Source organism: Pelophylax lessonae (genome assembly GCF_965119305.1).
Source record: "Pelophylax lessonae genome assembly, chromosome: 1".
In the NCBI taxonomy this organism is placed as follows: Eukaryota; Metazoa; Chordata; class Amphibia; order Anura; family Ranidae; genus Pelophylax; species Pelophylax lessonae.
Window position 1 is genome coordinate 307,168,112 of NC_138768.1, and position 19,983 is coordinate 307,188,094.

At 41.0% G+C, this 19,983-nt stretch overlaps 1 protein-coding gene across 1 annotated transcript in view; it reads left to right on the plus strand.

Moving 5' to 3' along the window:
* Window positions 1-5,766, plus strand: part of GAS2L1 (growth arrest specific 2 like 1) — a 92,679-nt gene extending 86,913 nt beyond the window's left edge. The window contains exon 6 of the mRNA XM_082273147.1: window positions 4,086-5,766. Coding sequence (XP_082129273.1) covers window positions 4,086-5,139 — 1,054 coding nt within the window. The 3' untranslated portion in view covers window positions 5,140-5,766. The remainder of the gene's footprint in view (window positions 1-4,085) is intronic.
* Window positions 5,767-19,983: the final 14,217 nt, after the last annotated feature.

The window sequence follows — 19,983 nt, forward strand, 5'->3', positions numbered from 1 at the left end:
GGGGATCACACAAGTGTCTTGCTGCAACTCATTACATCATCACTAGGTGGGCTAGACAGATTGTCGATGTCTATTGCCTGGAGGTTATGGTTCCTTACTTACCTGTTAGGACACACTTAACTAGATATGTTAGTACCTCCTGGACTTTTCAGTATCAACCACAGATTTGCAAGGCTTCTGTTCTCACGTTTGTTAAAGATGAACACCAGGTTTAGTATGACTTTAAATAGTTCATTCAGAGGCTTCTTCTGATTGACTGTGGTGGAGAGGTGGGCAGATGAAGTCACAATCTCCACTTCAAATTTGTATTAATTTATATAAATACAAGGCTTCCTATGAATGGCTGAGCAATGCTGCTTGATTCAATTTTGTTCTAGGAATGGGATGGAAGTCTCGTCCCACTGCGAGCACACATCGCTGTATACAGTATGTATAAATATAGGTGCATCAATGTCCACAAAGCTTCAAAGGCTAAAGAATCATTCACGCACTAGCAGCGCTAAAGTCCATGAATAAACATGAATCAATCAATTAATGGATGAACCGATACAGGGAAGTCCATACATGCAGTCCCAGAATGAAAGGAGGTATTAGGAGTGGGTGTATCCTTGTAGAAACCCAAAAGCCTTCACCACACCGCTGTGTGCACCCTTAAGTGGGGACACTTACCAGAACAGATCTGTATATAAGCAGAAAATGTCAGCAAGCGGGATCGCCTTAATCAACTTGCACCTCTCTGTTGTAACTCATAATGGGACCACCTTCAGGTATCAGTAGACCACCTCACCAGCATATGGACCGTATATGTGGGAAATAAAAAAGCAACATAGCGCAGTCCAGCAAACTCAATTCATGTGCCTTTTATTTCCCAACAAATTTCCCTTCAGATATTGCATTTACAAAACATAAATATCTCAAAAGCCTTTAAGGGCGTGGTCACGTAATCACGCAAGAAGCTTCGGTGACACGCTGATCCCTCGAGGCTCACGGCCAGGTACCGGGCTGCGGGCGGTAGGACGGGAGAGAGCGGTAGGATCATCAGGTTTATCTTGCTGACATGCTTTTGAGATATTTATGTTTTGTAAGTGCAATATCTAAAGGGAAATTTGTTGGGAAATAAAGGCACATGAATTGAGTTTGCTGGACTGCGCTATGTTGCTTTTTTATTTCCCACATATACGGTCCATATGCTGGTGAGGTGGTCTACTGATACCTGAAGGTGGTCCCATTATGAGTTACAACAGAGAGGTGCAAGTTGATGAAGGCGATCCCGCTTGCTGACATTTTCTGCTTATATACAGACCTGTTCTGGTAAGTGTCCCCACTTAAGGGTGCACACAGCGGTGTGGTGAAGGCTTTTGGGTTTCTACAAGGATACACCCACTCCTAATACCTCCTTTCATTCTGGGACTGCATGTATGGACTTCCCTGTATCGGTTCATCCATTCATTGATTGATTCATGTTTATTCATGGACTTTAGCGCTGCTAGTGCGTGAATGATTCTTTAGCCTTGGAAGCTTTGTGGACATTGATGCACCTATATTTATGTTTATGAACCTATAGCAGCAGCTGTATTTATTGTGTTTATGTTTATTTTGGCGCTGGGTGAGCAAAGTTACACTGTTGGTCCTGTGAGCGCATCACTTTGCTCCTTTTTGTATACAGTATGTAGCTGATCCTCTCAGCAGACACACCTCTTAGTCAAAGAAATAGTTTGTTATGGCCAGCTTGATCCAAGCAAACTATTTAAAGTCATAGAAAACCTGGAGTACAGATTTAAGGTTTACCAGGTGGATGTTAAAGCCTCTTCTGGAGCCAGTTTTTGGCATAAGGTGCTGCAGGCTGCTCCCTAAATTTTTGAGCCTTCTTGACCCATTGGATTGATATGTGGGCCTGTTGACATTGTTTACTGTGTTGTCCACCCCCTCGGACTACGTTTTGATGTAACAGAAATAGAGCTGCACGATTAATTGTTAAAATCGCGATCTCGATTCACCCCCCCCCACGATCTTAAGACGGCATTCCCTCGATTCATACAGAGCAGAGCTGTTCTCTGCTCGCTCACAGCTGTCAAAAAAATAAAAAGAGCCTCAAGCAAATGCTTATCAACATTGTTAAGGCTGCAAGATAACTATAAATAAAATGTTTTACAATGTATCATTTCATTCTTAAGGCTACGTTCACATGTGGGCGTAGCCGTAGCGGATCGTGGGCAGAATCACCGCAATTCTGCCCGCAATCTGGAAATCATTGAAAATCGCGGGACACCTGTGCGTTGCCAGTGATTTGCAATGGCACCCCAAACGCTGTGCGATGTTGCCGCGATTTCCGCCTGCCGAATCGCGGTAACATCGTGCAAACAAAATCGCGGGACGCATGACGCCCAAAAAAGGTACAAGAGCTTCTTTGGGGCGTCATGCGTCCCGCGATTTTGTTTGCATGATGTTACCGCGATTCGGCAGGCGGAAATCGCAGCAACATCGCACAGCGTTTGGGGTGCCATTGCAAATCACAGGCAACGCACAGGCGTCCCACGATTTTTAATGATTTCTGGATCGCGGGCAGAATCGCAGTGATTCTGCCCGCGATTCGCTACTCCCACATGTGAACGTAGCCTTAAGGCTCCATTGACACCTGAGCGTATCGTTTTCAGGCGTTTTTTCTGGCTTTTTTTAGGCGTTTTGATGTTTTTTTTCAGGCGTTGTTTGCAGGTGTTTGGAGGCAGGCATTGACATCTAACAAAAAAACCACCTGTAATCTGCCCAAAATTAAGCTCATGTACTTTTTTGAATTTCAGGCGTTTTGCTTCAGGTGACAAAACGCTTATATGTGAAATTGAAATGAATTGGATTTTGCTTGTTGGGCATTTTGAGACTTCAGAGATGAGCGTTTTATGAGCTGAAATACGCTCAGGTATGAACAGGGCCTCAGATCAAAGGAATGAACTTCTGTCTGTAAAGGAGGGCAGTTTAAACCTCTTAAAAGACTGGGCCTTTTTCTGACACTTGTTGCTTACAAGTTAAAATCAGTATTTTTTGCTAGAAACCCAAAACATTATATATATATATTTTTTTAGCAGAGACCCATGAGAATAAAATGACGATCGTTGCAATCTTTTATTTCACACTGTATTTGCGCAGAAGTCTTTCAAATGCAGTTTTTTTGTGAAAAATCACACTTTAATATTTAAAAAAACTAAGCAATAAAGTTAGCCCAATGGTAACCAAGCTACAAATGTTATAATTTTTTATTTTTTTTATAAATGATGTGCCTTATTATTACCTCATATCTAAATTCACAAATGAAAATGTTAAATATTTCAGCTTACCCGATGTGATGGCAACATTCATTTAATTTTTTCAAGCTGCTTTTTCCCTTTTTTTTCACCTAGTGATTCTGCCAGTAAGACACCTTCATCTTTAAAATTACAGCATTCACTCACCCTTCTGAATTAGGACAATAAAAACCGGACAGGACTACAGAACCCTGCCCTTGTCCTATTGTCTATAACATAGAGAGACGTTGTTCTGCAGTCCTTGGAGGTAACTAACAGCACTGTACCTGATGACAGTCAGTTCATGCAAAGAGTCCAGGAAGTTACCTGTATCAGCTCACAAGATTTTGGGTATACTGTATATAACAGAGAAAAAGAAGCACAGTTGTAGGGTTTAGATGCACTTTAATTTGCAAGGTATTAGAGAGGTATAGCAGCTCTTATCCCCCATTCCCATGCCTTGCATATCACTTCGATACAGGTGGTCTCTGTTTGCAGCAGCTCAGGTGACTATATTTAGCGTAGACGCTTACATTCATCCAGCAAAGTATTTTTACAGTATTGTCTTATAATATCAAAAATTATGAAACTAGTTTTGTCAATTTGGTAGCTAAAAATATTTGAATTTGTACAGTATATATTGCTATGTGTTTACCTCTGATAAGTTGGATTTGCATGTAATACAGATTCTTCTTTGGTAACTTTACCTTTCTGGCATAGTTTGCTTTTCTTGAAAAATTCTGTCATTACATATATCCTGTTAAATTACTTTCTGTCTTTGCTACATCTCACTCCTTCCTTCTGTCTCAGGCCTCCTCGTTCCCGACGCTATTCTGGTGACAGTGACTCTTCTGCCTCCTCTGTCCAGAGTGCCCCTGCTGGCAGAAAATCATCGGAAGTGTTAAGACCAGGATTTCGTGCTTCAGTATCACGCAGTCAGTCCCAGGATCGCGGACCTCTTTCCCGGCGATCCCAGGTATCCCAGCCTGCAGTGTCTGATCGAGGCAGAACCCAAGGTATTTCAAGTACTGTGCCTTCAACAAGGCGTGCTCGAAGTCAAGGTCCCCCAAGTAACAAGAAGACGGTTTTGATGATTACACGAGATAAGGATGGGCAACATTCATTGACAACTCCTAATGCTTCCAAGCCCCCTATTACTTGTCCTCAAACAGAGCCTCCCAAAACAAATGCAAGAAGACAGCTGGGATATACCCCACAGTCTTTGGATACTTGCCAGGAGCAACAAATGTATCGTAGCTTGGAGAAAGAATTCCTTGAAAATTCACGACTCCTTGGGACTTCAGAGAATGCTGGAGGAACACAGGGAACCATCTTGCTAAGTCCACCATCTTGTGAGCCAGCTGTTGTAGACTCTGCATACTGTTCTTCTAGCTCATCATCTTCCTCACTCAACTTCTATATCAGTGGAGGTGGAAGAGAGCAGAATGCAGAGGGTACCACTGTAGTACTTCCTGCATCTACTTGGAGAAGACTTCCTGCTCTGTCCAGCTCTTCAGATGATAGTTCCTGCCCACCTCCTTCTGAGGATGTTCAGGAGGAAGCGGAGCCAGAAGAGCCATCTGAGGCAGCTGAAGCTGATTTTAGTGGGGTGGTCCTACGACCAAAAAAATCCATGAAACGCCCAGACAGAGTACCTTCCATCTATAAACTCAAACTGCGGCCAAAGATCCGACCACGGGTAGACAATCAACCAGACAAGTCACCATCTCGAATCCCCACCCCACTTAATTATAGAACTGCAAACTCTCCTCCTAAACCTACACCTATTCGACGTTCTTGGAGAGCCCTTCAGTCTGTTTTGTTTTCCGATTCAGGAGTACAAGCAGATCATCCTGGTGGCTGAGTCAAGTCTTTGGTATAGTTATCCTCACTCTATTGTGATACATGCAATTTGCCAGAAATTGATATACTGCAAATTATGCTTTAGTCCAAATAATTTTAGGATGAGAGGAAATAATCAGAGCTATTCATGAAACCGCACCAATAATAGACTACACTTTGCACATGAATACTCAACAGTGCAAGCATGGCCACACATTCATACTCTTGTGTAATGTAATGAAAATGACAGCATGTGCATGCATGCACTTGTTGAAAGTGTAAGGAACACAAATAATTTTCTCTTCATTCCTGCTGTTGGATAAAGTAATTTATTCTGTTAAATGCTAGCAGCGAAGCTCAACATCCCAGGTTGTTACCATTACTCAGGATAGAATGCTCTTTATTTTGATATATCTATCTAGGCAATCAAGGATTCTGCTCCTTTACACAGTAGGGCAGTTTTCTAGCGAATAGTGTTCAACCCTACAAAATGATCATGCCCACTACATGGGTTTGGTAATTATCTTAATCTTTGCTGATGATGGCCCTCAAAAATATAATAAATTCCTACTTCTTGGCTCTCTGTGATATATATTCCAAGCCTGCTGTATATACTGTCTAAGAACACTGTCACTGCTGTATGTACTGTAAGTAAAACAAACAAGCAGTCACAACATCAGCCTGTCAAAAGATATTAATAATATCTCATTTTGACATGTAACTTTTCTATATGATTTAGCTTGGTTATAAGTTGATGATCACTAAATAGATTTTTTTGGGGGGAAAGACGTGTCCATCCTGAATTTTTGAAGACAAGCATTTAAAGATTATTTCCTGTTCCAAGGAGATGATAGTTTATATGCAAACCATCAAAGCAGGTAAATTAAATTCAGACAGTAGCATCTTCCAATAATAGGCTGTCATAAATAATACAAATTGAAGCTAAACTAAAACAACACAACAGTGCACTTATGCACTCCTTAAAAATCATGACATTTCTTTTGAAATGAAACTAGTATTACACACTTGGATTTGACTTGGTATCAGTCCCTTGTATTCCCTAAATTGTAGAACAGTTTGGGAAAGGAAAAAGGAAAGGTAGCACCTGGAGCAAATCAGATGTGCTGCAGTGCACATTTGTTGACAGTTGACATTCTGACAGGAGGGCAGAACAGAGTGAGCTCTTGATCTTCCTGTAATGTCCAATCACAGGCTGGGAACGGGGAGGCAATCTTCTTGTATTGCTTAGGTGTAGCATTAAAAAAGCAAGTCACCAACGTGGTTGTCTGATAGGGCTTTGTAAATCTCAGGACCAAATAGTAGAAAATAGATCCTTTGGAAGGTAAAAAAAACAGCACTTGTGAACTGTATGTATTTCAGATGTATAGCTGGTTGCCTGCAGTTCAGCTTTTAAAAATGACATGGTAAGTAGGGGTGAAAATTAAAGAATGAGTTTATATAAAAGGAAGACAGAGAGAAGGTATTTTATGGATAAACGGAAAGTATGGAATGTGTATGTAGCAATAAGAGGAAGTGTAGAAAGTTAAGGCACATTTGGTTTCTTTACTGATAGTGACCATCCTAGCTTTAGTTATTTAACATTTTGAAAGGTTGACTACTGGAGATGACTGAATGTTTAAAAATAGGACCCATAGGTTAAATGGGACAAATATAGTTTCCTGCAACATTCATTCCAGATTGGTTTCATTTTTTTTTCCAATGCTTCAGAGATATAGTTGTGCATCATTAAAAAAAACATATATATGGCTAGCCATATACTGGGAGATCTCTCACTGAGAATGATAGTGGATATATATCTGCCATTGCTCTATAAGAATAAATCAGTAGAGCAACTTTTCTCCAACGCAAATGATGTTAAGTCAAAACGTGGCAATAGGGCAGTTTCTTTCTCAATGACCAAAAAAATTATGCCCTGTCCCATCTCTTGCAAATATCAGGTTGTGTATGGCCTCCCTGTTTTTAAAGAAACCCTGTTGTGAGACAAAAATATTTCTTTACGATCACGTGCATTTAATGTATCTTATACATATTATTTCCCTGTAAAAGCCTCCCATGTGTAGATATTAAAAACCCTCGGTTTTGATGTCAATAGCTCCAGCAGACTCAGAGCTTTCACTTAAAGTGGAATTCCCGGCCTATTTTGCAACTTTAGTAATTCCTGGAGTGCTCGCTATGCTGATCAACAATTTTCAATTTTTTTCGGGGGTCCCTTACCTTATTTTCAGGGCATTTTTGATTGTAATTCCTCCTTCTCCGCCGACATCACTTCCACCTTTGCATTGCATCCTGGGAGCTGTTTGTCATCACTCCCAGGACGCTGGAATCAGGAAGAACTCCCAGAACACTCCCTGGAATCAGGAAGAAGGACACAGCAGATTACACTGCGGCTTCAGATGCCCACGTCTAAGATGGCCGTGCCCAGACAGCATTTTGAAAAGTAAAATTTTGACTAAAATCCAGTACTGTACACCTTGTAAGTATGAGAATAGCGGTTCTTTAAAGGGCGATGGATTAGTATTATAGGGGTATTTTTAGTTAAAAAAGGTATTTGAGGCTGGAACTCCGCTTTAAGTGACATTCTGTAGTATTCCTTTTTTTCCCCAACAGCTACATACTAATTTATAGAAAATAAAAACACTGAAAGTAAGCATGTCACTACCTTTTCTGTTCTTTTTACAAGTATTTTTTTTTTTTATGTTGGTGACGGGGTCTCTTCAAGAAATGAAATTTGGATAACCAAATACATATTCGGTTTTATTTTATTAGAATTTTTTTTTATTTGTATAGTCAGCACTTTTTTGAGAAGTGTCAGACAGGCAAGTTTGTTTGAAACACTAGTGGAATGTATAAAAAAAAAAAAACAACTGCTACAGGGAAAAGTATGAAAAGCAATAGGGGTAGTTTATAGGTTGTAAAAATGAGATTGTTAAAAGAAAGGGGTTCTGTGTCATAATAAAAGGTTTATTGAATGTGAAGTATAAAACTTTATTTTTTCCTAATACAAGCAGTTTCTGGTAATATAGATAGCCATAAGACCCCGTTCACACTGGGGCGACCTGTCAGGCGACCTGGTCGCCTGACAGGTCGCCGTAGGTCGCCTGCCATAGAGAAGCTGTGGACCCGTTCTAATAGGAGCGACACAAGTCGCTCCGACTTAGAAAAAGGGTCCGGTGCTTCTTTGGGGCGACTCGGAGCGACCTGCATTGACTTCAATGATATGTAGTCTGTGCCGGCCGCTCCGAGGTTGCAGTGCGAGCTGCGCACCGTGACCTGTGAGGTCGCCCCGGCAAGTAGCGTCGCCCCAGTGTGAACGGGGTCTCAACGAGTTTATTCTCTTGCATAATACTTGACCACTCTTTATCTAACTCAGGGGTCTTCAAACTACGGCCCTCCAGTTGTTCAGGAACTACAATTCCCATCATGCCTAGTAATGTCTGTAAATATCAGAGTTTTACAATTCCTCATGGGATGTGTAGTTCCGCAACAGCTGGAGGGCCATAGTTTGAGGATCCCTGATCTAACTGATAAAGACAAACCTAAATTATTTTTATTTTCATAAATATCACAGAAAACATGAATGTTATGTATAAATCCACTCAGTGTCCACATGATTTGTTTTAACTGCTTTTCAATGTGCGGTATTTGAAAATATGTCAGTGTTGGTTTTTTTTTTTAGCAGAATCAATTAATGTCATTAGGCAGGTACAGCAAAATGTGTTATCCACTTAACTGCATGTAGAAACTCTGACTTATTGTCTTGTAAGCTCACTTTGCTAAGAAATCTTTGTAATTGGGCCTCATATAAAAGCATCAAAGTAAAAGTCTGTATAGCCTGGGGGGGGCTTTCTCAACCTGGGTTCCATGGAAGTTTAGGGTTCCTCCAGAGGTTGCTTGAGCTATGACTGATTGACTTCCTATTTGATGGTGCCTACAGCGTTCCAGGACCAACGCCACTTAGCAACACCAGCAGCAAGACACAAATAATCTTTTTAACTGTCTTTAAAGGTGCCGTTCTGACCACCACTGTAAGGGGGGCATTCTTCCTACTGGTCTCCAATGCAAGGGGAATTTTTCCAATGGACCCCCTATGAATTGGTTTTAATGAGGGTTCCTAAGACATGAAAATTATTTAAAGCGTGCCTCTGGGGTAAAAAGTTTGGGAAAGTCTGGACTATTTTCAATCAAAGTCACTTCTTGCTATTGCAGTTTACAAAATAAAAGGCAGAAGCTGTTGTTAATATAAATTTTTCCTTTAGATACTTTTATAAATAAGGCCCACTGCTCTGTGTAGAGTACATTAACTATGTTTAACTTTTTCATTGAAATTTGTTGTTTTGTCACCATAATCAAGAGTTGTTCATCCAGATTAGTGTTTGCTGACTGTTTGCGAACTGACAGCGATTGTATTAATTTTTTACATTTATTTTAAATATGGGTGTTTTACAGCTGCTTGGTTCTGGTGCTAGCTTTATTTTTTCATTTCTAATTTAATGTAGTGTTCACTGTTTGGCCAAGCAGGAAAGAGCTTGAGTATTAATGTCAGATGCTGTAATCCTAAAGCAAGCACCCTAATTTATACATGTAGAGAGCACCCAATGGTTGTCTGTCTGCCTTGACCCCTGCCTAAATCTCTTCTGCTGTAATGCTATTCCAGGGTGGAATTTAATGTTGTTATTGTAATATTGTATGGAGGGAGAATGATGTGTGCAAGTAGTGGAATGGGAGTGAATGTTGACACTGTAGAGTGCAAAAAATTAACAGTGATGTTATTGAGGTAATGGGATGGTTTTCAAAAGGTAATTTACAAAAAAAAGCAAAAAAATGCATTTCATACATCACACTCATTTTCTGTTTGAATAACCTGGTACATGCCCTTTTCTTTGTTGAACTCTATTAAAAAAAAGAAAAGTTATATATATATATATATATATATATATACACATATATCACACACACACAGTATGCCATATTACAGTTTGTAAAGTCTAGCCTCCTATCACCTCTGCCTTCATTAAAGTCTGCATTCACTAAAAAAAGGATGGTAAAGGTACTTTCTTTTTTATTAATTGTGATTTCTGCTTTGAAATCCCCCCCCCCTAGAGTTCTTAGCTCACCTACCCTCCCATGCCTATAATTATTTACAGTATCTCATGAAAATGAGTACACCCCTCTCATTTTTATAAATATATTTATTATATCTTTTAATGTGACAACACTGAAGAAATGACACTTTGCTGCAATGTAGTGAGTGTACAGCTTGCATAACAGTGTACATTTGTTGTCCCCTCAAAATAACTCAACACACAGCCATTAATGGCTAAACCGCTGGCAACAAAAGTGAGTACACCCCTAAGCGAAAATGTCCAAAAGTGTCAATATTTTGTGTGGCCACCAATTTTTCCAGCACTGCCTTAACCCTCTTGGACATGGAGTTCACCAGAGCTTCACAGGTAGCCACTGAAGTCCTCTCCCGCTCCTCCATGATAACATCATGGAGCTGGTGGATATTAGAGACCTTGCACTCCTCCACCTTCCATTTGAGGATGCCCCACCGATGCTCAATAGGATTTAGGTGTGGAGACATGCTTGGCCAGTCCATCACCTTTACCCTCCGCTTCTTTAGCAAGGCAATGGTCGTCTCCGAGCTGTGTTTGGGGTCGTTATATTTGAATACTGCCCTGCGGCCCAGTCTCCAAATGGAGGGGATCATGCTCTGCTTCAGTATGTCACAGTACATATTGGCATTCATGGTTCTGTCAATGAATTGTAGCTCCCCAGTGCTGGCAGCACTCATGCAGCCCAAGACTATGACACTCCCACCACCATGCTTGACAGTACGCAAGACACACTTGTCTTTGTATTCCTTACCTGGTTGCCGCCACACATGCTTGACACCATCTGTACCAAACAAGTTTGTCTTGGCCTCATTAGATCACAGGACATGGTTGCAGTAATGCATGTCCTTAGTCTGTTTGTCTTCAGCAAACTGTTTGCAGGCTTTCTTGTGCATCATCTTTAGAAGAGGCTTCCTTCTGGGATGACAGCCATGCAGACCAATTTGATGCAGTGTGCGGCGTATGGTCTGAGCACTGACAGGCTGACGCCCTATCCCTTCAACCTCTGCAGCAATGCTGGCAGCACTTATACATCTATTTCCCAAAGACAACCCCTGGATTTGATGCTGAGCACGTGCACTCAACTTCTTTGGTCGACCATGGCGAGGCCAGTTCTGAGTGGAACCTGTCCTGTTAAACTGATGTATGGTCTTATCCACCGTGCTGCAGCTCAGTTTCAGGGTCTTGGCAATCTTCTTATAGCCTAGGTCATTTTTATGTAAAGCAAGCATTCATTTTTCGGATTCCCTTTGCCATAAGGTGCCATATTGAACTTCCAGTGACCAGTATGAGAGAGTGAGAGCAATAACACCAAATTTAACACACCTGCTCCCCATTCACACCTGAGACCTTGTAACACTAACGAGTCACATGACAACAGGGAGGGAAAATGGCTAATTGGGCACAGTTTTGACATTTTCATTTAGGGGTGTACTCACTTTTGTTGCCAGCGGTTTAGACATTAATGGCTGTGTGTTGAGTTATTTTGAGGGGGACAGCATATTTACACTGTTATTCAAGCTGTACACTCACTACTTGACATTGCAGCAAAGTGTCATTTCTTCAGTGTTGTCGCATGAAAAGATATAAAAAATATTTATAAAAATGTAAGGGGTGCACTCACTTTTGTGAGATACTGTATGTAGGGTTCTCCTATCATGCCCAGTAAAAACCCATCCTGTACTGGACCCGACAAAACACGAGGGCTGGAAAAAACCCTGTAAATAGAACACTGATAAAACATCAGACTGTAGCAGGGTTTGTAGGATATCAAAAACATAAATACGGTAATCAAATAATGTTCATTCCCGTTAATTGTTTGTGAAGGGCACTGCCAGAAGATGCTAGGCAAATGAGAGAGAATTGACTCTACTAACAATAGTAACAGCAGTCAAGAAGGTGAATATCACAGAATTATGATAGAATGCAAGTAACAGTATGGACTACCTGTAATGCTTTAGAAAGGACTAAAAGACTGGCCAGCGGAAAAATAAATGTAAAGTCTGTCGGTGGTGGGGCCCTTCAACTTAGCATGGGAATGCTCAATCTTCAAATGAAGATATTTGTAAGCCAAAATAGGAATAACACTTACAAAGTATCTTAGGGTAACTGAAGATAGAATTCCACTAGCAGCAGCACAATCCCGCAGTAATAAACAAGTTTATTACCCACAAGAGTGGACAAAGGCCTTCTCAGAGGCCACTCAGATACCTGTCAGATGCTCTCTTGTCAGCAGTCTGCAGTCTAATAACTGCTTTAGCAGACCAGATGGAGATGGATGCAACACAGGCTGCAAGATCTCAGCTCGGTAATGACGACTGCAGTACAGGTAACTTGGTCCCAAGATGCCTCAACACATGTTCCAGAGGACAGGAGAAAGGGAGCACAGCACTCTGGTGCACTCCTACCAAGCCTGCACCTTTCTTCAGGTCTCCCCATGTATCTCTGTCTCTCCACAACAGCCTTGATCCCTCCTCAGCTCACTCTGCTTCCCCTTTCTGTATTCCGTGGGTGAGATGAAGTCTGGATGCTAAGATTAACTCCAATATGGCTGTAGTACCTGGGCTGCACAGCTTCAAGGGGTCACCAGCTATGGATACACTTGGCTTCAGGCTATGTACAAGGAAGTACTAAATATCCTCTAAATTTTCCAAAGCAGTGGATGAAAAATGTTGTGTTTGGGCCCCTGAATTAGTCAATAAGCTCAAAGGCAAACGAGATAGTAATGGCCCTTAAGTGCCGGGACATCTACTGTGATCTGAGAAAACATTATTCGGTACGAGAGAACATCAGATTTGTCATTGTTATGAAGGTTTCAGTTGAGCACATTTGAATTTTTTATTCAAGTGGAAAATAAATTGAAAATATCCCACAAGAGACATCCTATTTAATTGGCTTTATCTCTGTTTTCTCTGAGAACATAAAAAATGTTACCTATTTTGCACAGGCTAAAAGGTTTTGTTATGTTTTACTGTAATGATTAACCTAATGTGCCCTGCCCAATATAATTTACATAAGCCTTTGGCTGAAAACAAAACTTGCCTAATCAAGTCAGTACAGGATAAGGTATTTATATGCTACAACATGCTCATAATAAATCTGAGATGTAGCTATAAAATGTGGGCATTAGGCAGAAACTGATTGTGATGCAAAATGCATTTTGTTTTACTTGAACTGCACTTTTTTGCTTTTGTATTTGATCCTAAAGGGGGTGATGCACTCAAATCTCACATTGTATGTGTAGTGTATGCAAATGAACAGATGGTCATGGACATCAATGCTAAAGGAAATGTATGTGACCCAATGTATACTGTCAATTTTGATCTGTTGCTGCTGATTAAATTTTTTGATAAACTTCGGTGTTGTTTTTTTGTGTGACAATGACAATCCAAAAATAACTACATCATTTCTTCATTGCCTTTTGGTGACACAGGTGTTCTTAGAACAAAGTTTCACATTACAACATGTGCCACTCAACACTATGGTTGACAGATATAAACATTAATTTTCAATTAATATTCTTATTTACATGTTAAACATGTGTACTCATATTTGTATCTGTTGTGAGTATTGTCAAGGCTATATGAATAAATCTAACAGCAAGATCTAACTCAGTATCTGACATGGCCATCACAGGTCACACTTGATTTAGCAGCTGTTTTCTAATTGTCAATAGATCAGGTTAGTTCCTATGCATTACCATAGACAATCTATTAGAGGTTATATGATCTATTCATATTTTTCCCTCTCTGAATTTATCTAACAACTTCAGCTTTCCAAAGTCATATTATGAACAGGGTGATTCTGACTCTTGCCTAGGTGTCAGGGCCTGAATCCGGGGCTGGTAGTATGTTTTTGGTAGTAACCCTTCTCACTGAGCCACTTGAGATGCTGGACATCTCCCTGCCTGATTGCTTAGACAACCTTGCCTTATATCTTGCTTCTCGTGTACCTTGAACTCTTTGCTTCTCTAATGAGCTTCCTGATTTAAGCCATGTCTCTGCACTGTTTGCCGGATTATTGTGCTCTCTCCAGCCAATATCTCGCTCTTGTCACTCTTGCTGCTGTCTGTATCTTCGTTACCACTCGTTACCGACTTTTGGCTTGTTCCTTGACTATGCCATCATTGACCCCAACCTGCAACCACTGGCCTTTGCCTTGTTTACTGACTATGCTTCTGCTTGATCCCTACCTGCTATATTTGCTACTGGACCCTGGCTTGCTCACCTCCTGATGGGGAGATACTGAGGACCGCGACCTAGTACTACTAACACACAGCAAAACCCATCTCCACCATCGGGAGCTCTGGTGAACACAAGTTAGTTCTTGGACCCTGCACTTCAGGTGAACTTGCGTTATCCGCCAGGGTGACATGCTTGTTCACGTATCCAGCTGGTTGGCAGGGGCCTCTTTACTGCTATAGCTACTGGCCTCCGAGCCTGACCCCTTGTCCTGACACTAGGGGTCCTTTAAAATGACTTCTAACGATCAGAAATTAAAAAATCTGTTTGAAGATCAGATCATGTCACAAGTTTCCTTACTGCTGGCCAGCCTTTCCAGACATTAAAAGAGAGGAAAAATATTGTTAGAAAATAGAAAGCAGATGTTTAATTTGGGCTTCTAAGGGTTTTCATACATATACCAAGTAAAGCTAATGATATGACCAAACTTTTGCATTGTCTGTGACTGTCATGAACTCTAGCGGTAAAGGGCACTGGAATGCTCATTATCACAAATGAACAGCTTTGAAAATGTTTGAAAATAATAGTTGTTTGCCAGTCATTCTTTAGGGAAAAGAAACACACCTTTAACCATGCTGAATTAGTTGGTTAGAGGATTGCTGTGGGTTTGATGATGTAAGCATGCACTCATTCTCTTTGACAGACCATCTGGATCCTATTGATGACACCTCTGCTTTTTAAGTTTTTTTTAATACTGTGATATGTCTGCAAGCCTGTGTTTATCAAATTGCAAGGCTGTGTGATAATACATGTGTTGTGTTTACTGACATGCCAGCTTAGTTTATGATGTTATCCAAATGTGTCTCGATAATATATCTAATGCACAGGAATAAAGTCATCCTGAAGCTGATTGAGATGAACCAAGAAAAGGAAAACCATAGAAACTCCACCTTCCTGGTGAGGAAGTGGTATTCACAAATGCTTCTAGATCCCCATGGCAATAGACCACATAACCATTAAATCCCACTTTGAGCAGGGGAAACCTCAAATAGGATATTAACATAACTTGTTTGAGATCCCATTAAATGGGTAGACAGTGATTTACATTAAATGTACTTGGACCGTTTTATAGACCAAATAAATATCTTTCAGATTCAAGCTACTGCTTTATATAAAAATATGCCATATATGTGACTAGGGTTAGTGAGCCTGTTACATATGTCAGTGCAATCACTTTTGCCCTTTTTTAAATGCGTGACCAGACAGTTTTTTACTTGCCATTTTGCAGTGCTTTTAGTCTCATTGGAGTTGCTATTGAGTGCCTGTTGTTCCCTCAGACCATCTTTTAAAATAAAGTCCCTTCTTCAGCTACTTATAGTGAATCTGTCAGGACAGAAGTATAGTAGCTTCAGTTGCTGACTTGCTTTTGAAGATGTAAGCTCCATGACTGTTATTCTCATCCTTATTTCACTACTAAGTGAGTAACAGTTATGTGCATTCTTGTTCCAAGTCAGTGACTTATTAAGTGGTACAGACAGGATTGGGATGACAACCATGGAGCTGGCTCCTGACAGGCCCCCTTTTTATTGGAATATAGAGACAATATGTACTTTTCTCTATACTGACCAATGAATAAATATTAGCTGACATTTAGCATCTAGTGCTTAGACTCCTAATGTAATGGTTGCTAACTGTGACTGCATTTCATTACCTACATGGGGGGCTGTCATAATGGATCTCCACCTGGCTTTCCCCAGAGTTAAATCAGGGCTCCTAATTGCACACTTGTTCAAGGTGGGGGACTCTTAAAGCCAATGGATCAGCGTGACAACTAGGCAGCTAGCATTGCAGATCTAAACAAAAGCAGACTTTATATTGTATAAATACAATGCATTAATAGAGCTCTTGTGTGAGCATAGGTCAAAAACTATATACTGTACCTATATTATTTTCCAAAGTAACCCAATCTTCGGCATAAAGTCATAAAAATTAGAACAATAGAGAGAAGATTTGCAGGTTAAATATCTCTAATATACATAATTTGTAAAAATTTACAGTTTAAAAAAAAAAGTAAATATTCTCCTTCACTGATGAGGCAGGACTGATGAGACGGCACTGAAGGGCACTGATTAGGTAGCACTGGTGAGGAGGCACTAATATCCCGCACTAATGGCCACTAATAGAACTTTCTTTTGGTGGTATTTAACCACCACTGTGTTTTTGTTTTTTGCTAAAGAAACAAAAAAAGACTGAATTTTGAAAAAAAAAAATTTTTTTTTCATAGTTTGTTATAAAAGTTTGCAAACAGGTAATTTTTCTCCTTCAGTGATGTGCGTTGGTTAGGCTGCCCTGATGGGAACTAATAGGTGGGACTGATGTGCGCTGGTTAGGCGCCACTGATAGGCAAGTATAGGAGGCACTGGTGGGCAATGATAGGTGGCATGTATAGGTGGCACTGGTGGGCAATGATAGGCAGCACTGATGGACAGTACTAATGAGTAGGCACTGATGGACACTGAAAGGAAACACTGACTGGCATCACTAAAGGGCACCGATTGGTTTTACTGATAGGCACTAATTGGTGTCACTGAGGTGCATTGCTGGGGCTGTACATCTTTACTGAAGCTGCCACTGGGGTCATCATGTGACTGGACCAGATCTCCCTCAGAATAGGTAAGTATAGACATCTTTCTTTTACAGGGTAGTTTGAATAGGCTTAGAAATGGAGTGGGTGCAGGTTTACGTACAGTTAGTAATTGACTGGACTTCTATATAACCACCTCCCGCCCGCCATATAGTAAAATAAAGGAACAGTGGGGCGGCTGTCGTTCTAGGTTGATATATGATGTTGCCCAGTCTTGCCACGAGCCCGCGCCCACAGGGGCTCGCAGCTCGGTGATCGCAGGCACGCTGTGTCCCTTGGACACAGAGCAACCCCGGTTTCAGTAAAGGGCTGCAGCTCTTTACCCATGTGATTGGCTGTGTCGAATCACAGCTGATCACATGTAAACAAGGAGATGCCGTTTATCGGCATTCCTCATCTCACACTGACAGTGTGAGGAGAACCGATCAGCGGCATCTCCTCATAGGGGAGACCTCTACAGGTAATCGGTACTAATCATCAGTGCCCTAATTACAATGCAGCCCCAAGTGTGCCCATCAGTGATGCCACTCTGTGGCCATCTGTGATGCCAACCTGTACACATTAGTGACACAAGTCAGTGCACATCTGTGATGCCAGTTTGTGCCCATCAGTGATGCCAATCTGTGCCCATCAGTTCTGCCTTTCAGTGCCCAACAGTGCCACCTTTCAGTACCCATCAGTGCTACATATTACAGCCTCTACATCAGTGCCGTCAAGGTAGAGGAAGCAAAGGACAGAGTAAAAATAACTACACTATTACTTAGTTAAAATACCAAAAACATTTGAAAGTAAAAAAAAAGAGCATCTGAACCAGAAATGATAACTGAACTACTTAGGGGACACACCTGTGAACCCCAAACCACTTAGGGGACACACCTGTGAACCCCAAAATCACTTAGGGGACACACCTGTGAACCCCAACCCAGTTAGGGGGACACACCTGTGAACCCCAAACCAGTTAGGGGACACACCTGTGAACCCCAAACCAGTTAGGGGACACACCTGTGAAACCCTTGAGCTGCATTGCTGATATAATTTTGGTCCACAAAGATGCTTCCTCACTATATTTCATCAAACTAAACATACATTGATGCACGCTTCACATAGACGGTTGTTGCCTAAGCATTGATATAACCTAAGTACAAATACTTGTGCTGATGCACTATTTCATTTTAACACAATAAATATTAGCTGTCAGTTATAAAAACTAAAACGTAATAACCCAGTAAGGAAAGTAATAAAAAAACATTTCTGGCTTTTTGACGATTATTTATTTTTTTAAATATTGCTAACAAGTCTTGTGGAAATTACTCAAATGCACATATCAAATAATCTATCCTATAAATTTTTTATGCATATATTTTGTTATTCAAAAACCAGGGTGACATATAATACCTATGGTTGGTTAGCCTAAATGGATGATAAACCTAAAAACAAAAATGTATTATACTGCAGCTTACCAGTCCATATGTGTCTGCATTGGTTTCTTTTTTTAGCTTTTTTTCACTTTATGTTCCCCTGTCAATTTGGCCAGTAATTCTGTTATTTCTAACTTCTTTTAACCCCTTCCGGCAAACTGCCTCCCAGCCCTGTAATAGCAGGGAGGTGGAGGAAGGCATTCGGGTCATGTGACCAGTGTGATTGGCTGTCACAGCGGTCACATGATTGGAAAGCTCCTGATCACAATTGTGCATCGGGAGCTTACCGATGCCCGCCGGCTACCATGCTGGGAGCGTGCAGGGAGCCCTCTGTCAGCATGATAAATTGTGAACACAGAGCCGCATATATGCGGCCGCTTGGAGTTAAGGCCCAACCGCCAAGAGCCCGCATATATGCAAACAGCCGGCACTAAGGGAATAACAGACCAAGCTGTTCAGCTAAAATGTGATTTAGATGGTTGAGAAGAACCGTTTACAACGGACAGGGGTAATTACAGTGATCATTTCTTATTAATTTATGTAAAACCTTTATCCCAAATGGTAAAGAACGGTTTAGCCCCTTGCCGACAGCTCCACGTACATTTACTGCAGGGCAGGGGCTCCTATGCAAAGAATCATGTACAGATACACGATTTTGAACTTCCGGGTCTAGGGTGTGCACACACACCGCCGGCGACCTGCTTCCACTGTGATTGGACACAGCAGGAGCCAATCAGTGGGTCCAGCAGACCCAATGTCCACCGGGACATGCCAATCGTTCCCAAGAGAGGCAGAACGGTGGTCTGCCTATGTAAACAGGGCAGATCACTGTTATGTTAGTAGGGAAGGGAGGGATCCTGTGTTTCTGCTAAGCAGAAACATGAATCTCTGTCCTTCCACAGTTAAAGCGGGTTAGCCAGCACTCCCAGGGAACACATTTAACCCTTTGATCACCCCTGATGTTAACCCCTTCCCTGCCAGTGTCATTAGTACGACTGTGCATATTTTTTAGGACTGATCACTGTATTAGTGTCACTGGTCACCAAAAAAGTGTCCAATTTGTCTGCTGCAATGTCGCAGTCCAGTATAAGTCACTGATCAAAATAAATAAATAAAAATTCCCATAGTTTGTAGACACTATAACTTTTGCGCAAACCAATCAATATACGCTTATTGGCATTTTCTTTACCAAAAATATGTAGCAGATTACATATTGGCCTGAACTGATGAAGAAATTAGATTTTTAAAATTTTTTATTCGATATGTTTTATTGCAGAAAGTAAAAAATATTGTTTTTTTTTCAAAATTGCTGGTCTTTCTTTTGTTTATAGCGCAAAAAATAAAAATCGCAGAGGTGATAAAATACCACCAAAAGAGCTCTATTTGTGGGGAAAAAAGGACATACATTTTATTTAGGTACAGCGTTGCAAGACTGCGCAATTGTCAGTTAACATAACGCAGTGCCGTATCGCAAAAAATGGCCTGGTC